The sequence below is a fragment of the Agelaius phoeniceus genome, chromosome 8 (genome assembly GCF_051311805.1).
Source record: "Agelaius phoeniceus isolate bAgePho1 chromosome 8, bAgePho1.hap1, whole genome shotgun sequence".
In the NCBI taxonomy this organism is placed as follows: Eukaryota; Metazoa; Chordata; class Aves; order Passeriformes; family Icteridae; genus Agelaius; species Agelaius phoeniceus.
This window is the reverse complement of record NC_135272.1, coordinates 8461699-8479789: the sequence shown is the minus strand read 5'-3', so window position 1 is coordinate 8479789 and position 18091 is coordinate 8461699. Positions and strand designations below refer to the sequence as shown.

The 18091-nt window shown below is 49.2% G+C and overlaps 1 protein-coding gene across 7 annotated transcripts in view; it reads left to right on the top strand.

Annotated features, from left to right (window-relative positions):
• Positions 1-13425, top strand: part of DNM3 (dynamin 3) — a 170811-nt gene extending 157386 nt beyond the window's left edge. For 5 of the 7 annotated variants that reach the window (XM_054638439.2, XM_077181931.1, XM_077181930.1 and 2 more), the window contains one exon: positions 9053-12108. In XM_054638439.2, the coding sequence (XP_054494414.1) occupies positions 9053-9122 (70 nt within the window). In that variant the 3' untranslated portion in view covers positions 9123-12108. The other 2 variants (XM_077181929.1, XM_077181932.1) reach the window with 2 other exon arrangements.
• Positions 13426-18091: the final 4666 nt, after the last annotated feature.

The window sequence follows — 18091 nt, the reverse complement described above, 5'->3', positions numbered from 1 at the left end:
TCTTACCAGCATCCTGGTGGCAGTGGCTGTGACACCCACAAAAAACACGAGCTCCTCTGCCTGGGGCAGTCACACTGCCAGATGCAAACCTGGGCTCATCTTGCAACTCTGGTCATGGGATAGAATCAAAGAATAGAATCACAGAGTCCTTTGGTTTGAAAGGGACCTTTAAAGGTCATCTAGTCCAACCCCCCTGCAATGAAGAGAGACAACAGAAGCACTGAAAGAAGGAGCATTCTGCATGAGGATAAGTATTGGAGGGCTTGGCCACAAAGCAGGTCCCAGCAGGTTGTAAAAACATGTAAAATGTCACAATCCAGCAAGTCTGGCAGTTTCATTGTAATTCTGCAGTACTGATCTTATGAGAGATTTGGAATGGCATTTGCACAGAACTGATTCTTCAGCTGCCTGAGCTGTAATGCCATGAGAGATACAGGAGAGTCTTCACTTCTGCTCCAGGAGCTTCAGCGATTGCTGCCCCGAAAAGGAGGGCTCTCTTTTACACTGGCAGTAGGATTTTGTTACTGCCTCCCTTTATATTCCTCTCCCCCAGATGGCTGTCCTGAAGACTGAGGAGAACAAAGTTCATGGGATGCCAGACATTTCAGCCTGGGTACCATGTCTGCTGCCACTGACTCTTAACCTCTCTCAGCATCTCCCTCCATCAGCCAGAGACAGGCTGATCATATCTTCAGTGGCCCAGGAATTTTCTGATGGGCAGTTCACTGTGGCAATTAACAAAAGCATCTGAAGAATCCCTTGTTCTGCATAGGGTTGAGGTTTGATCTATCTACTGCACCTCAGGTAGCTGTAATCATCTTGAGTATTGTTCCTGAGCTACTTGCTCCTGCCTTATTCAACAAAAAATTGTTTTAAAACAAAGTGACATTCAACTGGGACTGCTGCAAGTCACTTTAAAAGTTCAGCAAAGAGGATCTGGCAGTGAAATGGCTTTTCATTACTCTTAGTGTAGACCAGAGCTATGTGATGGAGAAGGGTAGGCAAAAGAGATGCAAGAGAGGGGAAGACAGAAAAACAAGGAACCTGAAAAGCATCAAAAGAAGTGGTTCTGGAATAAAGATGATGTTGCAAGTGCAGTGCTCAAACGCAGTGGGAGTGTCAGCTGATGCAGTGAATGAATTTCAGCAAAAATTTGAGTTTGGTTTGGTTTCGGTTCTTTTTTTTCTTCCTAGAATTTTCTCTCTCAAGATACTGTTAGTAGAAGGAAATGGTTTTATTTTTAACATGTCTCTACTTGAAGAAAGAAAGTAGAATCAAGCAACAGCAGTTGTTTGACAGAAATACAGGAACCTGAAGATGTTATTTGTGCCAAGAAATGATTTAGGTTCATAATGGAGTGGTTTAATAACAGTTGCTATGAAGACATTGCAGGATTAAGAGCGATGCTGTTGAGCAGGGAATTCCTGCCTTGTCTGAGAGAGTGGGTGAATAGCAGCGCATTTCTAGGCTGCCTTATGCTAGAAGAGAAAACATCTGAGAGTAAACAGAGAGAAACAGGGATGATTTGAACTTCCTGCACCTGCAGGCATCTTGAAAGGCTGTATTGAAACTCTCCTGTCCCCTCGAGCTGTATTGGATCAGTAGTGATGAGGGCACTCCATGGCTCCACTAACAACAGTGGTAATCCCATTAGTTGGCATCATGGACAAGAAGAGGAGCAACTCCAGCTGCAGGTGACAACCAGGACATTTGCTCCCCTTCTTGCACCAAGGTAAGTAAAGAGGAGAGAGGCAACAAGGCAGAGGAAGGTCAAAGCTGAGCAGGAAGGAAGAACGGAGATGTATTCAAAAGTGGGGTCCATGGTTCACACTGATGGCAAACTGCAGCTCACACAGAGCAGTGCACAGGTCCTGAGCTGCTGTGAAGAGATCAGATGTTCTTCCTGCTGATTTGGTGGCCCTTCTGTTGTCATCTTCCATGCACAGAACAGCATTCTGAATGCTCCCACTCAGCACTCCTAACTTTCTCTTCTTCATGGCCAGTTGTGACCCTCTGGACCATCCCAACCTAAGGTTTCTGAAAGGCTGGGGCAGAATTCCACAGATGCACTGCACACTTGCTTACTTGACATGTTCTCTGCTGAAGGGCAAACAAGAACACACAGTTTCTTAAGAATAATACTCTGTCTTGGGTCACTCCGTTGAATTAATTTTGTGTTTATTCAAGCTGAGCTTTTCATATGACACATTAATTCCCTGAAATGACTAATTTGAAAATGCAGTGTTCACATAAACATACAATATATTTGTATGTGTGTGTGATGGACGTTGATTTATTATGGTCATATAGAAAACATAGCTTGAGTTGTAGATAATAAATTATTCTGCTGGAACATCATATTTTGGACCACATTGCCTCTGAAAGGAGTATCTCTATTAAGTTAAATCACACACAGTGGAACCTCACTAACCCCAGTGCTTTCAAACAGTGTAAGCCTTTGAATTCATGGAGATTTATACTCTGCAGTGTCGGTTTTTTATTTGTTTCTTTCAGTTATCTGATAAAACAGCATAATCTAATAACCTTAACTTGCTTATACTGAACAAAAAAATTCTTCCACTGAGAGCACTGTGCAGAGGGGTCATTTGCAGTTTTGGGGTTCAGCTATAGGGACAGCTGAGGCAGTCCCTGGCAGCACAGTCTGAGCATGCCCTCTGTGCTTTGTAGAGCCTGAGTTCAGCTGGAGAATGCTTCAGAACTAGCAGCCACCCTCTAAAGCTGTGCTCTGTGCCTGAGGGCTTCCCTTCCTGGCCTGCCTGACCGTACTGATCCTCTGGGCAACAGTTACAGACATTTTGTGTTTAACAAAATTACATTTTCCAGTACAGAAACAAATCTGAGCAATTCTCACTCTCTTGGACCATTCCACTGGGCTAAGGGACCATCTCAGGCAGATATTCCCCAGCTCCTTTCACCCTTCATCACCACTCCATGCAGTTTCTCATTTCCGCTGCAATCACCATCTCCTCCTGATCCCTGTCTGTGATTCCTGCTTTAGTCCTCCTAATGTCATCATCCTTTTTCTGCTTTTCCTGCTTTGTTATGACCTGTGTCAGCAGGACCAAGTGCCTTTCCTCCCCCTGTCTTCCCCCTGGCTTTCCCACTTCCACTCCCGAGTTGATGTTTGGGAGACTCTGCAGCAGCTGTGCTGCATCTGCTGTAGGACAGAGTTTAAGCCTGCACAGACTGAAGACTAATTAGGTCTACAAACCATGTCTTGCCTCTGTTTTTGAAGCATGATAGGTACAGTACTTCCACTTCTGGTTTGGATTGTCCTCCAAATCCTGAGGCTGATGGAGGTCGAGAGATGCCATATAAAAGTTAAGTTGATACAAGAACCAGTAATAGAAGGTGTGGGTCTCTCAGAATCTTACTGAAACAGAGAAAACCAGAGAAACAGGACAAAAATAAAACCAGTCAAAGCATTATAACTTTCTCAGGATCGAGCTACTTAGTTCTCTAAATAATTGCCCAAACAGGAAACCAGACTTATTCCTCACCTGCAGTAAGTCACTGCACTCTTAGCATATGCCTCACATTCCAGGTTTGTTCTGTCACCTAAAACAAATTTGCCTGCAGTCAGTCTTAAAGCTGCTTAGAGATTTGAAGTATTTTCTTGTTAAATTCTACAAAGACGATGTCACGTATCGGGGTATCCGAGAGGGCTGCGTTATAGGGAAACCAACATGATGGAAAAGGGAGAGAATAATGGGCTTCTGTTCACAGCTTCAGATCTATAGGATGTATCATAAAATAGAGTTCTGTGCATGCCTTCCACAAATGTTCTCTGGTGGTCACAAGCAAGCAAGAATGTCAAATATAAGTGGAAATGAAAGCCTTTTCTTTCGAAGTCCTCTGGCTGTGCTGTGAGGAGCCATCTTCGAGCGGGGCCTCCCATGGTAATTACAGCCATGCTTTACTGAAAGCACATTTTGTGCACTCCGTGTGGGGAGCGATAGGGCTTCTCAAAAGGCAAAGGCTCGAAGAACTCCCATATGTTTCTGATCTAATTTTAAGTCTAGACTTGCTTTATTTAGTTTCTTTTACTCGGCATTTGCCTAGCTAAAGCTTTTAGGAGTTCTTTTAAAACTGGAAACATGGGGGGGGGGGGTGCTGCTAAGGTTAAAAATAAATGTAAAAACTTTTCCTTTTTTAAAAAGCTTTTGCAAGGGGGTAAGAGCTCCCCTCCATTCAAAACCCCACTGAGCTCTTCAAAGGAGAAGTCTCTGCAGCAACATCAGGGAGTTATTAAATACATACTTAGTCCACAATTTTCATTGGTAAATTCTTTATGTCTGCTTAATGTGTGCTAGTTAGAAGAACTGATTCTTTTTGCAGACTCGTTTACTCAACCCCGGGGGGACCTATGATCTCCTGCCCCTTTAGCACTAACTTTTACAAACAGTTAAAAAAAAAAACAAAAAAAAAGCAGCAAAATAACAACAACCCCAAAGTCAAGAGAGTGAGTTAGTGAGTTAAACGGGCCAGGCAGCGGGACCCGACAACGCAGCTGAAATGTTGGCGACAACAGCCGAAAGGGTTTCCCGCAGCAGCGCCGCTTCCCTCGGAGCTTTCTCCGGGGCCGCTGCCCGGCTGCGATAACCGGGACCGGCCCGGCCGCGCCGTCTGCGCCGCTATCACCCGCTGGCCTCAGACTAAACATTGAACCGGCCTTAGTCACATATTTACTCACTGGGATGGCAGCTCGCGGCTGTTTGTGCCCGCTGTCCCCCGGCCGGGCCGCGGGCAGGCTGCAGCTCCCCCTGCCGCCCTGCAGGCCCGCTCTCCGGCCTGCCCGGGGCCGCGGCTCCCGTGAGGGGCCGGGGCTCGGGGGCCATGGGGCCGAGCCCACGCTCGGCTGCCTCGGGGCTGTGCTCGGTGCAGCTGCCCCAGAGTTGTTGTCTCTGTTGTCTCTACGTGGCCCAGGCTCCTGCACCGCTCCCGGGACTCCCGGCCACTCATCCGGCCGCGAAGGAGCCAGGGAGAGACAAGAGATACAACCTTGCCTCTTGTTTTTGGGGTTGAGATTCGTGTTATGGGATGAAAAACAAGTCTGAATGCTACTCCCAGGGTAGAAATGGTCACAGAATGATTTGTCACCTTGACAGGGAAGCCTAGGACAGGCAACTTCAGGGCTTGTTCTTTCCTTCACTGGCACTCGAGCTCCAGCTGATGCCGAGTGCCAGTGGCAAAGCAAGGGAGGGAAAAGGAACAGATCCCCCCCCAATCTGTTCCCCCAGCTGAGCCCCTCTGCTCTGCCCAGGGCCTCGGGAGCACGGTGCCCCTTCCTGCCCTGCTGCAGATACCCCAGGAGCCTGTCAGCAGCAGGGCTGGAGGGACATGCTGCTGCTGCTACAGCTCTTCTCCCCAGCACTGCCTTTCCCAAACATTGCCCTCCTCCAGGAGGCTCTGCAGGCGGAGGTGCTGCTGCCCCAGTTTATGTGGGGGGTTAAGGAGCTGGAAGTGCACGGCAGGCAGGCAGCACCCTTGAGGGGCTGGAGCTGAGGAGGGCTCTGCCCGCTCCTCACGGATGTGCTGCCCAGGCCCACCGGGAGGACACACGGGTGTTTGTGTCACAGCATCCCAGACACACGTGGGAGCATCTACAGGTGGGACAGAGCACCCACAGACAGGTCAGAGCACCCACAGAGGGGTCAGAGCACCCACAGACAGGTCAGAGCATCCACAGACAGGTCAGAGCACCCACAAACAGGTCAGAGCATCCATAGACGGGTCAGAGCACCCACAGAGGGGTCAGAGCACCCACAGACAGGACAGAGGACCCACAGACAGGTCAGAGCACCCACAGACAGGACAGAGCATCCATAGATGGGTCAGAGCACCCACAGACAGGACAGAGGACCCACAGACAGGTCAGAGCACCCACAGACAGGTCAGAGCATCCATAGACGGGTCAGAGCATCCACAGACAGGACAGAGCATCCATAGACAGGTCAGAGCACCCACAGAGGGGTCAGAGCATCCACAGACAGGTCAGAGCACCCACAGAGGGGTCAGAGCATCCACAGATGGGTCAGAGCATCCACAGACAGGTCAGAGCTCCCTGGGTCAGAGCATCCACAGAGGGGTCAGAGCACCCACAGATAGGTCAGAGCACCCACAGACAGGACAGAGGACCCACAGAGGGGTCAGAGCACCCACAGAGGGGTCAGAGCACCCACAGACAGGTCAGAGCACCTACAGACAGGTCAGAGCATCCATAGACGGGTCAGAGCATCCACAGACAGGACAGAGCATCCATAGACGGGTCAGAGCACCCACAGAGGGGTCAGAGCATCCACAGACAGGTCAGAGCACCCACAGAGGGGTCAGAGCACCCACAGACAGATCAGAGCACCCACAGAGGGGTCAGAGCACCCACAGACAGGACAGAGCACCCACAGAAAGGTCAGAGCATCCACAGATGGGTCAGAGCTCCCCGGGTCAGAGCTCCCTGCTCTGAGCACTCCTGTCTGTAGGGCAGTGACACAGGGACAAGGATGGGTGGCTGGGCAGCAGCTCCTCATCAGAGCATCCCCTTGGGGTAATCAGCTTCTCCTGAAGTGCCTGGCAATCTGCAGTGGGAAGAGCTAATGGAGGGTTCTTCCCTTCAGGTCTGCACTGGGCCTGAGTGGAAATTCAAAGTAGGCCAGGGTGCAGTAACAGCGCTGGTTCAAGGGGGGAATGGGGCTTGGGCCTGATTGTGGTTCAGGTTTGGTTTGACTGATTGTATGCAGGAAATCTTCCCACTGTGCTCTCCAGTTTCTGATCCTTCTGTGTTAAATGGCAACTTGGCTAAATTGCATTATTTGAATCCAGTGGGCTGCATTTAGCCTGGTATTAAAATGCATGTTTGGGCTTTTAAATTTGATATGAAGACAGCTGTATGCATTTTCCCTTGTTTGTCAATTGCATACATATGATACAATGTTTTCAGTAAGCGCTAAACAATGCAATGTGAGGCATTTCAACAAAGGAATAATTTAATGCAACCCATCAGAAATGCAGAGCCTTAGAAGTGGTTCTTTATGAAACTACAAATTTTGGAAATGAGTCCAGAAGACCTACACTGGAGCAACACAAGAAACAATAGTTAACACAGTAACATTTTTCCTGTAAGAAAAATACACCATGAAGAAATTATATTTTGCCTATTTTTTTTTAGCTTGTTGATTTACTTGAATGCTTTAGTTGGCATATTTTGTATTTGTTGCATGGTAGGGATTAAAATTCTCGTTTCTTCACCAAAAGAGAATATTGTCGCACAAGATGCACTTTGAGCCAAACGAAATTTTTTTTTGTCAAGTGTAAATTTGTCTCACATATTTTGTTCCTGTTCAAAGAAAATTAACACAGTGTTACATTCTTTTCATCTTCAGTTGAGCTTTAGCAGAATGAGACACATTTCCTTCCTAATCTTCTTCAGAGCCACAACTGTCCCTACTTGCACAGGTGGAGGATGAGTTAGAAAGGGCTGCACATTTGTTGGGGCTAATTATTAATCTATTCTTATTAAAAAATTATTAATGAGCTCTGCTGGAGCTGATGAGAACCGGCCTTAGCCCCACCTTGCTCAGAGCCTGGGTGCAGCCATGGGCTCTCCTGGTGATCTGGGCTGGGTTAAGGAATAGAGAGAGTGTACCTGGTACTTCCTGCTAAAGAAAGGGAGCAAAACCACCCTGTAAGGCATGGATTGGGATAAATGCAGCACCAGAGCAGGCTGGAGGGTGCTGGACAGCTGAGTGAGGAGCAGGCTGAACAGTCTCAGGCTGTTTGTCCAGCACACAGCAGTACCAGGCAGAACCGTGCCAGCTGTGCAGGCAATGTCAGCCCAGGCTCTGTGCATGGGCAGAGGTGGAATGGAGCAGCAACAAAATACTCTTTGTAACTGAGCTGGGGGAATTACCTCCACACAGCCCTGAGGGGGACCTTCCTGCACACAAACAGGTAAAGTGTTACACAGCTACCAAAGAGACTCTGTCTACAGCTCCAGCAGAGCTGGGTGTTATCCTTGGTGAAGGGAGAGAGGGATAAGTGCCAGCCTGGACTGCAGGTAGGATGTGCTTGGAGATCACTGCTGCTCACCCTTGCTCTGGGGTCTCTTATCAGAGGATGACAGAGTCCAAATTAAAATGCAGGGGTTTTCAGTACAAAGGAAAATTGAATGAAGGCACCTAAGTCTTCCCAAAAAATCCATCACTCTGTAGCACTTCCTGAAGTTGATAGAAAAATGCATTCATGGTAAATTAATGAATCCAGTAGCCCTGGCCATGGCTGGCATTTTCAAGACTGGCCATTGATTTAAAGCCTCAAAATGTGCCTCAGATTCAGGCCCATCAATAGGGCTACAGTTTGCCCAGGTATGCCAGAAGCTGCAGATTTTCCTGCTCCTGCAAGGCAGACCTGAAGCTGCTGCAGGCTGCTTTCCCCAGTCCTGTGCCTGCTCTGAAATGTACCTGTAAATCTGCTCTGTGAGTGTCCAGGCTGGGACTGACCCCTGAAACCAGGGAATAACCCCCCTGCCCTGCTGGTTTGCGTGGCTCCAGAAGGCAGTGGTGTGTGCAGAGCCCCCAGGCTGAGCACAGTGATGGGTGAGAGGGTAAAGCATGGCAGAAATGGCAGAACCCATTTTCTCCTTCCTCCCTGTGCATGCTCAGGGGTGTCTGGCTTTGGTGTACGTGGCAGTAGGATTGTTGTGTGTATGAGCACGTGCATGTCCATGTCAAACAGCCAGAGGTGTAGGTGTGGGTTTGTGCTCAGGGTTTGTGCTCAGTGCTTGTGCTCAAGGTTTGTGCTCAGGGTTTGTGCTCAGGGTTTGTGCTCAGGGTTTGTGCTCAGTGCTTGTGCTCAAGGTTTGTGCTCAGTGCTTGTGCTCAGGGTTTATGCTCAGTGTTTGTGCTCAGGGTTTGTGCTCAGGGTTTGTGCTCAGTGCTTGTGCTCAGTGTTTGTGCTCAGTGCTTGTGCTCAGTGTTTGTGCTCAATTTCTGTGCTCATTGCTTGTGCTCATTGTTTCTTCTCTCTCTCTCTCCAGTCGAAGACCGCCCCCTTCACCTACTCGGCCCACTGTAATCCGTCCGTTAGACTCCTCCCTGTTAGACTAAAAGGAGTTTCTGGCATGTCACTCGTTGTTAACCAAATATGTGGAAACAAATTGCTTGGTAACTGTCACAATAACCCGTGTATAGTCGCATGTATGGACATCTCTAGGCAAGTAACCAATTTTACTGATATTCTCTGTCCATTCTGCATTGTTTATGAGGTCTTCAATGTTTGGGGAAGGTCTGTGCTGCCTTGACTTTTCCTTCTGCAATAACTGATGTTAGCTAACTTACTGACACATATCTCCACCCAGACAACTGTGCTCACAGTCCTCTACAGCAGCTGGAGGGCTTGACTCTATGTGTCTTTGTGCATGTGTTGATTTGATCTGCTGCTTTTTTTTCTCCCTTACCTGAAAGGAATCTTGCTTTTATTTGTACCTTCTAGGTTTTCTATTTTCTCTTGTAATGGCTAAACTGGGCAAAGAAAAGCCATGTGGTTTCTTACCAAGCTCTTCTGAAGGCCCCACACTTCCAGGTCTCTCTTGTAAGAGGCTTGCTTCTCCTATAAACTGTCCTTATCCAAATTTTAGTTTTAAGGAATGTTGTTAAACGAGCAGGGTGTGCATGGGACAAGGCATGTTTTGCTGTATTCCCATCCTGGCAGCTGCAATGCCAGGTTGGTTAGGTTGGTGAGGAGCAGGCTGGGGTGCCCCAGCTCACAGGGAGCTGTCCCACCCCACAGCCAGGAGGGGACAGGGTGGTTTGGAGGGCTGGGGTTGACACAGCAGCTCCCTCTGACCCTACTCCCACTCCTGCTCCCACTGCACTCCTGGGAAGTGCTGGAAGGGAGTGAGTGCATGGAAATGTGCTGTGTGCAGGAGCCTGCAAACTGAGCACTGCTTTTGGTCCCTTTGTGACCCAGAAGGACACAGAGACACAGACACATGCACAGCTGGGCTGGGTCCCCCTCCTGTGCCCACCGGGGGAGCTCCAACCTGGACTGGCAGCTGAGCTTCCCAAGGGGTTTGGATGTGAGATATTTGTGATATTTTCACATGCCAGTCAATAAAGTTTCCCTGTGTCCCCTGTGTAAAGATTTTCTTTTTGCATTACATGGTCCTTGCACACACCTTGGTTTACTGTTGCTTTATCCAGCTAAGTTCTGGGAAGTGCTCAGCTGTGCATCCTGGATTATTTTAGCAGCTGCTCACTTGCAGAGGTGCTCTCTGCCTCTTGTTTTGCACGTTATAAATTAATGCATTATAAAAAACCTTTTGTCTTAACTGCATTACTTCACTTTAAACACTTAGGGTCAGTGTCACCCTTAAAGCTTAGAACTTACTGAGTTAACAGAATGAAACTAGAGAGGAATTTGGCCTTGTTCCTTCAGAAAATATGAATTGCTGCTATTAAAATTATGGTTACAGATCCCTTGGCAAAGCAATTGGTGGTTTCAAAGGCCCCAGTACAATCAGTCTAATAAATGTATTTATTGAGACTGCTTGTAGGGCTCCAGTATGCTGTAGCCCCATGGTTAGGAAGAATCCAATCAAAGAGCCACAACAAATGGGGATTCACTCTGTTAATTCCCAGGCTGCTGATTAGCTGTGCTCACCAGTGCAGCAAATCATGTTTCAGCCTGCAGAAGAGAGCCGAGCTTGGGACAGCATCATGATTTGTGTGTTAGTTTAACTTCCATTTCCTGTCAACCCCATACTTGTGCCACACTCCTGGGGAGTCTGGAGGTCACATGTGAGGCACGGTGGAGATGGAGTTTGTCAGAGCCCTGGCATCCTGGTGATCTCAGCAGACTGCTGCTGTTTGTGTGGGGAACAGGTCCACATCTCCAGTGCCAAGTGCACAGAATCAGCTTTCAAGGAAAAGAAAAGGTTGAAAACACAAGCACAGTCATACTAATTTTTACTACAAAAAAGAAAACATTTTCATGATTCTTCTTGTCTTCTACACAGCTTTCCACTGCTTAGTGCTCTCTGCTGTAAGCTGTGCTGCATCTGTTGGGTACATTTTTGTAAATAGCCTTGCCAGCACTCCTGTATTTCCAAACAGTTTAACAGAACTCTGTTACTGACTGGCAGCTGCCTGCTGATGGGAAGCCAGGTTTAATGCCTGAGCCACAGAGATCACTGATATCACTTCTGATATCAGAATATCAAATTCTGATACCCACATGGTGATAGAAGACCAGGATGGATGGGTCTTTTCAGCAGCCTGGTCTAGTGGAAGGTGTCTCTGCTCATGGCACCATCCATGAGCAGGGACCAACCCAACCCACTCTAGGACACTGCAAGGCCACAGTCTGGGTTTGTCCCACCACAGCCCCAGGACTCAGCTTAGCTGTCCTTTGTCCTTTGGGAAGAGCATGACCCCCAGGAGGGGATTCAGGCCAGTGTGGCTGCAGGGGACACAAGGGCAATGCTGGTAAGTCAGGAGCCTCAATTACACGGCACAGCTCCTGGCCTGAAATGTGCTTTTAAATGCTCCCTCCTTGAGACTCCCTGATTTACTTTGATGACTGTTTCTGCCAAGCATAAGGAAAGAGGTGGCACAACTGAGCACTGTCCTTTACTCTGCCCCCAAGAAACTATTTCTCAGCAGTACTCCTGAATTGTAAATAAAGCTCTCAAGGGTGGATTTACCCGAAAGAGGAGGAGGAGGCAGTGAGGCATCAGCACCATCTGGTCCTGTGCTTGATGCTGAGGGTGCAGGACACAGCTGCACAGCCCTCCTTCCTCTGCATCCTCATTCAGATCTCATCTACATCTGGCCCTGGGCCCTAAATGCAACACTTGTAGGTGTCCAGGTTAATAAAAAACCATAAGCACAAATCCAGGGTTTGATGATTTCACCTCTTCTTGCGTATGTGCTTGTGAGAATAAACCACAGAATCTTGTTTCTAGGAAAACCACTTGAATGCTTCCCAAGAAATTGCCACATCCAGTTGAGTAAGTACTGTCCTGCAGCCTTGGCCCACTTCCTTCTGCTGTGGAGTGCCTGGAATGGGTTTGTTTGTCCCACTTACTCCTGATGCTGGCTATCCCATCCATCCTGTCCCTTGTTCTTGGAGGAGCAGCCTTGGCAGCAACTCACTCCATGCCCAAAGGAAAGCAGGGCAAACACCCTGTGGGTCTGCCAGAGGGACTGAGCACCTCTGCAGAGCCCTCAGGTGGGATGAGCCAGGTCTGAGCTCTGTGTCTGAGGAGCACAGCTTGCTCTGCCCTTCTCTGCTTCCCTCTGGCACAGCTCTGCTTGCCAGGCCATAGTGGAGCAATAATGAAGCAACACCAGAGTTTCTGATCTTAGGTGAGGTGCACAAAGATCTGGGTGGTGTAGTTGCTAAGTTTCAGGAGGGTGCTCATCTGACACTGCATTTAGGCTGAGCCTGGATCTCTGCCCAGGGAACATTTCCACCTCACCCCGCTGGGGCTGACCAGCAGCTGAAGAGCTTGTGTGTGCTGTGAACAGCTCTGGGCCTGGGGTCTCAAGGGATCTTGTGCTAGGGTTAAAAAGATTGTATGTTCAACAAAAAGGCTTTATGTACATAGTTAATGTGTGTTTATTTTATTGCTGATCTTGTTGCACTTTCTGAGTAAGCCTCCTAAAAGTAGATTATTTATTATATTAAAGAAGATACATTATAGGTTATGGCACTTCGTGTTCAAGTATAACATAGAAAATATTATCCTCCCTGTTGAGAGAGCTCCACTAACCATGATGTGTACAGCATATTGACATTCCTGACTAGTTCTGTCCTAAAACAGCCCAACCCTCCCGAGCTGAGAGCAGACCTGCTTTGTCCCTGTGCCACCAGGGAGCCTCCCGGTGCCCTCCTGGCCCAGCTCCTCCTGCTGTGGCACTGCCCTGCTCCCAGGCTGGGGCAGAGCAGCTCCCTTGTGTAAATGAATGTTACTCTGCCTGTCTCTCCTCTTGCTTTGTCCGCAGGCGAGCTGATGCCGACGGCTCCTCCTCCCGTCCCGACAGCCCTCCACTCTTGCTTGATCTATGATTTGTCCCGCCTTGCCGGCCGTTTGCTTTACTGCTGTCTCTTTACTTTTCCAGGACAGGCTAAACCATGACTTCTTTTTTGTAAGAAGCAAACGCTTAATTTCTTTCTGATTTTTTTTTTTTTTTGCTCTGTATGTTAATGCCCTACTTGATGTGAGCCAAAACATCTGCCTTTGGTTTCGTAATCTGTAAATGGTTCCTGGTGTTGACCTTTGAGCACAGCGAGTGGATTCCCGAAACCGTGGTCATCACTGAGCATCACATACACCTGCTGTAAAAATGTTATGCTGCATTTCTGAACCCAAAATAAACTGTCATTCTTGATGGGCTTTTCTTATTACTTTCTGGATGTGTATGAGTGGTGTCTTCTGTCTCTTGCACCATCATCTCAGCATTCCACAGTGCCTCGGTGGGGACTGCAGGGAGGATTTATTGGAGGTGCTGCTGTGCTGAGAGCACTGGAGATGTCATTAAAGGGGAGGGGGACCCGTTGGGAAGCATTCAGCCTGCTCCCCTGCAAGGGGCTCGGAGTGCTGCAGAGATGTTTTGCTGGGAAATGGATGAATGTTTTACAAGCAGTACCTGGGCTTCACTGCATTGCTGGGGAAAGCACGTTCAGAGGAGTTTCAGAGCTGAGCAGAAGGTCAGACACAGTCCTCCAAAGCAGGAGCTGGAGTTAAAATATGCCTGAAAGGGATTTCCCCCTAAAGATTGTGTACAAATGTGCAGATGTCCTGATTACTCAGTTCCTCCTGCAGATCAGGATCAGCCAAGTGTCTGCAATCAGTGCTTGGAGATGGTCTGTGGGGCACAAAGAACACAACAGCTTCCTCTGGGAACCCCACAGTGCCTAAGGGGGTCCTTAGGTTTTGGGAAAAGAGGGAGCAAAAGGTGGGATGAGCACAGCAGGACCATCTCTGCTGTTTCCTGTAAGATTTGGAGATTTTTTTATTGGTCTTTAATGGCCGTGGCTGAGGCAGTTTGTGCCCTCCCCCTGAGGGAACAGCAGTGTCCCATGTGTCCCCTCTGCTGCAGCCCCTCAGGGCCCCCTGCACCAGCCTGGAGCCAGGAATGTTGGCCAGGGGCAGCTCAGTGCCCTGTGCGGGGTACCAGGGGAGCTCAGTGCCCTGTGCTGGGTACCAGGAGAGCTCAGTGCCCTGGGTACCAGGAGAGCTCAGTGCTGGGTACCAGGGGAGCTCAGTGCTGGGTACCAGGGGGAGCTCAGGGCTCTGTGCTGGGTACCAGGGGACTCAATGCCCTGGGCTGGGTACCAGGGGCAGCTCAGTGCTGGGTGCCAGGAGAGCTCAGTGCTGGGTGCCAGGAGAGCTCAGTGCTGGGTACCAGGGGAGCTCAGTGCCCTGTGCTGGGTACCAGGGGAGCTCAGTGCTGGGTACCAGGGGAGCTCAGTGCCCTGTGCTGGGTACCAGGGGCAGCTCAGTGCCCTGTGCTGGGTACCAGGGGGTGCTCAGTGCTCTGTGCCCTCACTGCCCCAGGGCTCTCCAGCCTTGTTCTGTCCTTTCCCAGAAATGTCCCCTCCTGTCACCCCAGGGCCATCCAGTTTGATCATTCCTCATTTCACCAGAGCCTCACAGAAGTTCTACTCAAGAGCAGTGTTTGAAGCAGATAATGGTGAGGATTTTAAGGCTGCCTGGGGAAAAGCTCTTGGCCAGGGTAGAATTTGCTGCAAGAAAATTAGAAAGGCTGTGATCAGTGACCTCCACACCTGGGATGGGATTGTTCTGCTTCTCTGGCACTGGCAGGTCAGAAGGGAGGGGTGAGGATGAAAGCCAGGCTGTGCTGAGAGCCAGCTGATTCTAATCTTGCTCTTGCTCTTTTCCTTAATATGCATGTTCTGTGCCTTTTTCTCTTAACCCATTTTATTAAGATAATTTTGTATATGAGTCATTTTATTGTATCTTGGCCTTTTGTTTTAAATCTCCCCCTCTCCCTGTGATTTTTGGGTTATTTTTTGATTTTTTCCTAGGCGACCTCCACCAGCTGTTCCAGGAAGATCATCCTAACACACACACATTTCTTTTGTGTTACATGCAGTGTCTTTTTTTTTTTTAATCCAAAATTACCTTTAATTTGCACTAGCCTATTTGTAAATGAAAGATTTTATTTTCAGATGTCAATGATAAGCCTGGATGTAAAGAAAATAAAATTCTGACTACAAAAGGAGTGTGTCCTTTGTTTCTGTTGAAGGGTCTACTCCCTCTTCCCACATGGGGACATTCTTACCCTGGGCTCTGTGGAGCCTCCCACCCTCCAAGGTTGTGGAGGGAGGGATGGACATTCTGCTGGAGTTCCAGCACTGGTGAATGCATTCAGCACCAGGATTGCTCCATACAAATGAGTTTGGCTTAGCATGAGCAGGAAGAACAGGCAGCAGAGTTCCAAAACATGTCCAGTGCAGCAGCAGCAGCACCTGGCTGAGCGGAAACTCGAAGGAGAAGATTGCAGCAGATTCCAGACAGTCCCTAGACTGATTAATCTGCACAATTATAAATAAACTGCAGCTGTTCTGACCATTTTCTTCAAGCTGAGCCTCTGGATTCCTTGCAAGCCGACCTCACTGGAGCATCTGAGCTCAAGCAGCTGTAAGGAGCCACCTCTGGGATTCCAAATGTGTCCATCCCTGTGGGAAAGAGAAAATCTGGGATTTAGATGATGTGCTTGTTTTGGGTGCCAGAGAAGTCTGTGAAGGGTCAGTCTGAGAAGGGGGGAAACTGATGGGTTTAAGTGGCTGTTTTCCTCACAGGAAAGCCAAGGGGGTATCACAAACCATGCAGGTGAGTCAGGGGGCACCACAGGGCACTGGACTCCACCTTGGTGTTTTGGGGCCCAAAGCAGTGGGGAGGTGATGGTGAGAGGGAGCTGCAGGGCTGCTGCTCAGGATGGGCAGAGGAGGGGATGAGATCACTCAGTGTGTGCAGAAGGGGCCAGGTCGAGCCAGCCTGAGCTTGTTTTCCAGCCTGAGCTTGTTTTCCAGCCTGGTCTGATGCAGCTTTGCTTAATTTGGGCAGTTCCTCTTCTTGCAGCTGATTTAGGTCCTGCTGACCTCTAAAATATCCAGGGAGCTGCTGAAGCACCTGCATGAGCCGGTAAATAGCAGACACTGAGATTGCTCAAAATATAAGCCCAGAAAGGTGTGGACTTACAGACATTTTTCCTTCTTCTCACTTAGACTTGGTCTTTTGGTAGAATAGAACAGAGAAGCAGCAATGGTGTAGTAAAAAGTGGGGGAAACCCCCAAACCCTGCTCAATGCCTTTGAACTGCATGGGCTAAACTGGGAATTGCTGGGACTGGCCCAGGTGCTTCCCAGCACCCTGAGACAGGGAGAAAGGGAAACCTACAGCTGCAGGAAAACAACTGGAAAACAACTGGATCTACAGTTCCAGCAAAACAACTGTCCCAAGAATGGAGGAGCTGAGGGTGGCTGCAGCTCTCACCTGTGGAACCCACCAGGTGCTGAGGCAGAAACCCCTCAGCAGAGTTCAGGAATTGTGCATCTCAGGACTACTGCAGAAGCAACAGTGTTGGTACTGGGGAGCTCTTGAGGAGGTTCTGCCCATGCCTCAGGTCAAAGGAAAGGGGGATGGACTGAACTTTACAAACTGCTTTTTCTCCAGGTTGTTCAAAAATCTGTTCTGCACTGGGGGAAGCTCTCCCTGCAGTCCCTCTGAGCTACAACACAGCAGCAACAACAGATTAAAGGTGGATGATATTTTATCTCAATGGCCTGGCCACAGCACCCAGCCAGGAGCTGCTGCTGAGCTCCCAGCTGCCTGCTGGCCTCCACACATTGGGGTGGAAGGCACAAACTGGTTTCTTGGGGCATTTTATGGTGGGAAATCCTCCACGCAAATCTTTACCTTCTTAAGAAATATTTAGTAAAAAAAATTGAAAATTGGACTCCAGATTCCATGGGTTTGTGGCAGCCATTTCTAAAATCTTCAGTAGAAAGGCACAGGAGCTGGTGTGCTGGGAAACCCTGGCACACTCTTCAACATGAGCTCACAAGGAGGCTCCCTGAAGCTGTTTCACCTCGTGTGTGCTGCCTGCAGCCTGCCCTGCTGCTGTGGCCAGGGGCAGGAGGACAAGGCTGACATTACAGGGCAGTGGATGGGTTAGGACCAAAATCCTGGTTTGCTTTCCTGATCAAAGAGCCAGGCTTTGTTCTCCACAGGCTCCCCAGCTCCAGGCCCCCTCGTGGGAGGGACGTGGCCCCTGAGAGCGCGGTGTGGGTGGCTGCCCCTGGCCTTTCCCTGCAGCAAAGCTGGAGATGGATGGAGGTTCCAGCTGGCACGTGTCAGCAGCTCCCCCAGGAGCAAGGCTGATCCCCAGCCACCTCACAGCTACTCACATTTGGCCAGCTTCAAATCAAAAGAAAATCCCATGCAAGGACTGATCTCAGTGGACTGAACCTTAAGGGAAAGAAATTTGGAATGCAAAAGAACATTTAACCCCTTAGGGTTGGTTGATGAAGTGTTTGTTGCATCAACAGCCAGGACCAACTTCTTGGGTCTCAGGGGGGGTTTGCTCAGGGAGAAAATGCCCACAGGGCATCCAGCTTTACTGAGTCAGTGCAGAGTTATGGCCAAATCCTGCTCTGTAGAGGATATTCTGACCTCAGGCATGCAGACACACCAATAATGGCCGTTTATACAGCAGCTTAAATAGCAACAGCCCTGCAGAGCACGTGTCCTCAGGAGAAGGTCAGGGAAGTCCCAGGGAAACCCTGTCTGCCCTTTGTGTCTCCTCCTCTCCTCTCCCTGGCTCTCTTCTGCATTCCTCCTTCCTTCAGGTCCCTTTGTGCATCCAGGCTGTGGATTTGGTTTCCATTTCCCAGGTTAGGGTGGGCAGGCTGTCTCTGTGGGCAGCTGTGGGGAGCTGAGCCTTTCCCCAGGGGGGTCTCTGGGCAAGGACTGAGGCTGTTCCAATCTAATCCTAGAATTCTGTGGTTGGTTCTAAGGAGGTGAAGGGAAGGATGGGGCAGAGCAG